Here is a 6,162-nt window from a genome sequence, read left to right as displayed (position 1 = left end):
TAGCAGGTCATAGTCAGAATTGGGCTGGCAAACTTATAGTGGTGCGGGTCCCAAAAAAACGTTTTTTTTCAGCCTTGATGCACAAGCCCCAAAAAAGCTTGGACATGTGCTATGCTGGTGGTTGACAAATTATCCTCAGTCTCTCTCACCCCTTTTCTCATCATAATAATAATATTTTCTTCTGGGTCTGTCTTTGGGTGTTCTCTTACTTATATTAACCGGCATTTACACATAAAAAGATAAATGCATGATACATATTTTGCATAAAAACTTTAACTACTTAATCATGATTAGATAATATGTATTATCTCCAGTTCTATCTTCATGACTCACACTGACAACTAATCATAGAAACTTTCTTCGAGATCTAGCATTTGAATGCCCCGGTGAGGCAATGTCACATCTTACATAATACGAAAATTAGGATCAACCACTTTCACTTTTTTCAAGCACAATTATACTATTATGCTGGTAGGAAAGAAAACAAAAGGCAACTAACAATTCAGAAAGTATATGATTAAGCTAAAACATAGTTCAATTTCAAAACTTTCTATCATTCTTTTTAGAAATAGACGTATAATGTTACAAAACAAAAAGAACGAGGCGGTTAAGAGTAATTTTGTAAAAATTAGTGGGAAGAAATGTAAAAGGCAAGAAGTTGTCGCGGAGCTGGGGGTTGACACAGAAGCCAACATCGAAACATCGTATTCTCCGAGTTTTCCTCATGTTAATATCCCCAGAGATTTCCGGCCACCGGCGGTGGGTCTACACCACATTTCTCAACTCAAACAACTTCAGGCACTTCCTCTCAACCACCGTCGACACCATCGCCACCGCCGCCGACCCGTTTAAGACGCACCCGTCATACCAGCACCTCTCCACCATTAAATCCAAATCGGAGCTTCTCCGGTCCTACACTGTCACACCCCCCATCAAACCCTGGCCCCGATACCTCTCCCCTAAAACACTCATTACACTCATCAAATCCCAGCATGATCCAAACCTTTCCCTCCAAATTTTCCACCATGCTGGCAACTTCCACCCTGGTTTTTCCCATAATTACGAAACCTACCACTCCATCATCAACAAACTCTGCCGTGCGCGCGCGTTTGATGAAGTAGAGACCCTTTTAACCGAATTGCAAAAGTCCAGCATCCAATGTGGGGAAGGTTTGTTTATTACTATGATTCGGAACTATGGGATTGCTAGTAAGCCCAAATTGGCCCTTAAGACCTTTCTGCGTATTGAAAAATTTGGAATTCAGAGGTCAATTAGGTCATTTAACGCTTTGTTGAATGCTTTAGTACAAAACAAAGAGTATGATTTGGTTTACGCTATTTTTAAGAATTGCCAGAAAAAGTTGGATATAATGCCCAGTGTGTTTACTTGTAATATATTGTTGAACGCTTTGTGTAAGAAAGGCGATATTGATAGTGCTATTCGAGTTCTTGATGAGATGCCTGTGATGGGAATAGTTCCCAATGTGGTGAGCTACACAACCATTTTGGGTTGTTATGTATCAATTGGTGATTTAGTGGGGGCCAAGAGGATGTTTGATGAAATTGTGGACAGAAGTTGGTTGCCTGATGCAACGACGTACACTATCTTGATGCATGGATTTGCTAAGCAAGGGAAGTTGATTGATGCAGTTAAGATAATGGATGAGATGGAGGAGAATGGTGTTGGGCCGAATGAGGTGACGTATGGAGTGATGATCGAGGCATTTTGCAAGGAAAAGAAGTCCGGTGAAGCAGTTAATTTGCTTAATGATATGCTAGATAAGAGGTACATACCAAGCTCAACACTTTGCTGTAAGGTGATTGATGTCTTGTGTGAAGAGGGAAATGTTGAGGAGGCGTGTGATTTGTGGAAGAAATTGTTGGTAAAGAATTGTACTCCAGATAATGCTATATCGAGCACACTTATTCACTGGCTTTGTAAGAAGGGAAAGATTCGGGAAGCAAGGAAATTGTTTGACGAGTTTGAGAAGGGTTCGAGTCCTAGTGTTTTGACATATAACATACTTATTGCAGGGATGTGTGAGAGAGGAGAGCTGCATGAAGCTGGGAGGTTGTGGGATGACATGGTGGACAAGGGTTGCATTCCCAATGCTTTTACGTACAACATGTTGATCAATGGTTTTTGCAAAGCTGGAAATGCAAAGGAAGGAATTAGAGTTCTAGAAGAGATGCTTGAAAAAGGTTGTCTCCCAAACAAAACTACTTATTCCATCTTAATCAAGGGGCTTCTGGACTCGGAATGCGAGGCAGAAGTTTTAAGGGTGCTTCCACTGGCTGCTTCAGGTGATGTCGATCTTGAAACTTGGGGAATCCTTGCGGCCAAGTTTGTTACTGATCTTCGTAATGTATGTCCCATTTTAGATAAGATATTGCTTGATAATGATACATAAAGGTTTGTTCTGACGCTCTTCATGCCCATCATCTGATTCTAATGTGGGCGCAAGCATGGTTCACAAAAGAATTATTGTCTCATTAATGAGAGTATTGGTGATTGTCTCGGTGCCTGGTTCAAGAAGGTACAAGCTCCCCTATGCAAACATTTTTGAAGTTCATGAGAACCTTGCCATTGTTGACAACAACTTTGGAGCCATTTCCGGAAGAAGACTGGAAAATGAAAATGTTAAGCATGGGATATGCTGTTTGATGACGACATAAAAAGAGTCAAAGAAGTAAGAAGTGATGTTTTAACTTTTTATACAGCCCTAGACTTCTAGTATTATATTACTGTGAGATGGATTAGGTTATGATAACTATTATTGTAAATTATGTCATTGTCTTATTGTGAATTGATCCATATTCTGTGTAAAGGAAGGGATGCATACTTGGAGAATCGATCCCCTAACTCTTCACATAAATGTTCACATTACATCATCATGAAATGTCCTTTTCCTTTCTTCACATATAAGTAGAAAGAGAACTATGACCATGACATTGCGTTATGTTGTTAGTCATTTCTAGCACTACTACATAAGAAACTAACTCCTCTTGCACCTGTCCAATCACTTCACAGCAAAAAAGTGAGATATCAATGGAAGAGAAAAAACAAAGCATTGGAGAAACTTTGTCTGCTTAGAGATATGATGCCTATTCCAAGCAAACTAGCAACTATTTATTTTGCGGCATCTCAAAGTTGCTTTTCAAAATTGTTCTGATAGGTGGCCTAAACATGAGGGGGGTTTACTCTTTACCTTTTTGGCCATTTGTTTACGTTTGATCAATGAAATAAAGTGTCCTCTACCTGGCCTTATTGGTAATTTGCTGAGAAAAAAATGTTTTGCGCAGGCAATCGTCTAACGGGCTAAGATGCCATGCATCTGCTTCAAAGAGGTTGATAGCACTTTCCCCGTTACCTAAACTTCTGGTTCTCTTCTATTACTTCTTTCTTATTCAAAGACTACTTCTCGCGGCATTTTATATGTTGAGTATATGACATGTAACATCATCCTGGTCCAACTCCAATATATTTCAATTTGGAGGCAAACCCTGGACTCTAAAGGTTTCAAGTTGAACATGACCAATATAGAATACTTGGAGTGCAAGTTCAGTGGCTCGACTCAGGAAGTGGACGAAGACGCGAGGCTTGATTCACAAGTCATCACTAGGAGAGAAAGTTTCAAGTACCTTGGGTTTGTTATACAAGGGAATAAGGAGATTGACGAGGATGTCATGACACACCGTATTAGAGCGGGATGGATGAAATGGAAGCTCGCTTCCGGTGTTATGTGTGATAAGAATGTGCCACCAAAACTTAAAAGGTAAGTTCTATAGAGCGGTGGTCAGACCGACTATGTTGTATGGGACGGAGTGTTGGCCAGTCAATAACTCCCATGTCCAGAAGATGAGGTGGCTGAAATGAGGATGTTGAGAGGCATGTGCGGGCATACCAGGTTAGATATAATTAGAAACGAAGTTATCCGGGACAAGGTAGGCGTGACCCCTGTGGAGGACAAGATGCGGGAGGCGAGACTTAAATAGTTCGGGCATGTGAAGAGGAGAGGCACTGATGCTCTGGTGAGGAGGTATGAGAGGCTGGCATTAGAAGGCCAAGGGAAAGGTAGAGACAGGCCGAGTAAGTAGTGGGGAGAGGTGATTAGGCAAGATATGACGTTGCTCCAACTTACGAGGACATGACCATGAAAAAGAAGGTGTGGAGGTTGAGAATAAAGGTGAAGGGTCAGGTAGCCGAGTGTTTTCGATGTTTGTAACAATAGCTTTGATACACCACTTAGTGTCTTTTGTGTATTTTCGTATCTCTAGATTTCTGTTACTACTTGTTGTTGTCTTTGTTTCGATTTTCTGATTGCATTACTTAGTGCTAGTTTTGTATTTTTAATTCGGTTGTCATATTGGTTTGCTTGTTATTGCCCTTTTCTTTTTCCTTCCTGAGCCGAGGGTCTATCGGAAACAGCCTTTGTGCCTTCTTTAAAAGCAGGGATAAGGTCTGCTTACACTCTGCCCTCCCCAGACCCCACTTGTGAGACTACACTGGGTATGTTGTTGTTTGTTGTTATGAGAGTAGGATTACTCCACCGAGTTCTTATGTACCTAGTGTAGGATTCCTTGCATATTATATATACCTAAGAACATAGTTTCCTAATTTCTGTAGCAAAACTTGGCTTTTCTTCACTTCTATGATGGTCATATGCAATTCGTGTGTGTTATGAAGATTTGAACTCTAGAATTTTTTTTGGTGAAATTGCAGTTTTGCCCCTTAGTAATTGGTATAGGTTGATTTTGGTCCTTGTGATACCCAAGTATCATTTAACCTTCAACTACTTTAAATGTTTCTTTTAGTCCTTCAGCAACAAACTCCCACAAACTTGACAAATCATTAACTTCTAAAGTACTTATAATATATGGTCATACCTCTTTATAACAACATCCCTATATAACAATCATTCACTATAAAAGCCAAATTTTCCTCAGAACCGATATTTTAAGTTATATTTTACCTCTCTATAATGACTTTTTACCTTTAACAGCAACAACTGTATTTATAGCAGAACGCTCTATGTAAAATTACCCCTCTATAACAGCCATATAGAATCTTTAAGATTACTAATAATAATTCTAAAAATATGCACGCAATCTTTTCTATTAAACAAAGTTTCTATCCTTCATAAGATATAAGATTTGAAGATTTGCACATGATATCTTTTCCATTGGACAAATTCCAAAAAATATTTAGATAGAAAACTTAACTGTTAAGCTCTTAGATTGTCTTCAAGGGAAAGCTATTGGATACCTTTTTGCTGAAAATTTGGACACGAATCTTCGCCAATTCAAGCGTTGTATCGGTAGTAAGAGAATGAAATCTACGAAACAAGCTACAATCACAAAGTTCTTCCATCAATCTTGAAAGAATTTATTTTTCTAGGTAACATTAAAATGTCTACGTTAGAGTTTAAATCTTTATACGTTTAGTTATGAAATTCTTAATAATGTATTAGCTTTCTTCAATATTCAACTAGTGAAATATGCATATCTTTTGAGATTTTAAATTTGAATAATTTTCTTTTATCTTTTATATGTAAAACTAAAAAAAAAATTGATTTTTGGATAATTTTTATCTATAGCATCCAAAAAATATTTAAATGTCAAATGTTGTTATAGGTGTATAACAACGTTTCACTATAAAAGCCAAAAAATATCGGAACAAATGAGGTTGTTATAGAGAGGGTTGACTGTATTATGTTATAACTACTTCCAAAGTTTGTGAATCCAAAGTATGGACCAATAAGCTCTATTTTCCCTTCATCTTCTATGGTCCTTGTTGCTATTTTTTTGCAGTTTTATATTTTCAGTTCAAATGTTAATGAGTTCAAAATTTCCAACTATAATGCATTTTGCAGGTTTTCCTTTTTGCAAAGGTGATAAACAGCCTTTTGGTGGCAGCGATTGAAGCCTTCTGCCTAGCAGCCTTGGTTTAGCTGTATGTCTTTTTTTGTTATTGTACTTATTTAGCATATCCACTTTTTGAGGATATTTGCTGAGATCGATTGGATCTTTTGTTTTTTTCGCAAATACTCACTACATGAGCAAATATTCACTGCATGTCTCTTTCTGTGATTACTCTCCGTGCTTCTGTTTGGTTTGTTTTTTATGGTTATACATTAGATGAATTTGTCTTATTGATGTCAAA

At 38.1% G+C, this 6,162-nt stretch overlaps 1 protein-coding gene across 3 annotated transcripts; it reads left to right on the top strand.

The window, feature by feature from the left end:
- Nucleotides 1–556: 556 nt before the first annotated feature.
- LOC107801281 (uncharacterized) lies at nt 557–6,162 on the top strand. 3 transcript variants are annotated; one of them, XM_075238400.1, is made up of 3 exons: nt 557–2,689; nt 3,303–3,347; nt 5,873–6,162. In XM_075238400.1, the coding sequence occupies exon 1, from the start codon at nt 725–727 to the stop codon at nt 2,408–2,410; it is 1,686 nt and encodes a 561-aa protein (XP_075094501.1). In that variant the 5' UTR covers nt 557–724; the 3' UTR covers nt 2,411–2,689; nt 3,303–3,347; nt 5,873–6,162. The 3 variants fall into 3 exon arrangements, with proteins under 3 accessions (XP_075094501.1, XP_075094499.1, XP_075094500.1); XM_075238398.1 differs by lacking the exon at nt 3,303–3,347; XM_075238399.1 differs by lacking the exons at nt 3,303–3,347; nt 5,873–6,162 and adding an exon at nt 3,031–3,280.

This window comes from Nicotiana tabacum, chromosome 19 (genome assembly GCF_000715075.1).
Source record: "Nicotiana tabacum cultivar K326 chromosome 19, ASM71507v2, whole genome shotgun sequence".
Lineage (NCBI taxonomy): Eukaryota > Viridiplantae > Streptophyta > Magnoliopsida > Solanales > Solanaceae > Nicotiana > Nicotiana tabacum.
This window is presented reverse-complemented; position numbering and strand designations above follow the sequence as displayed.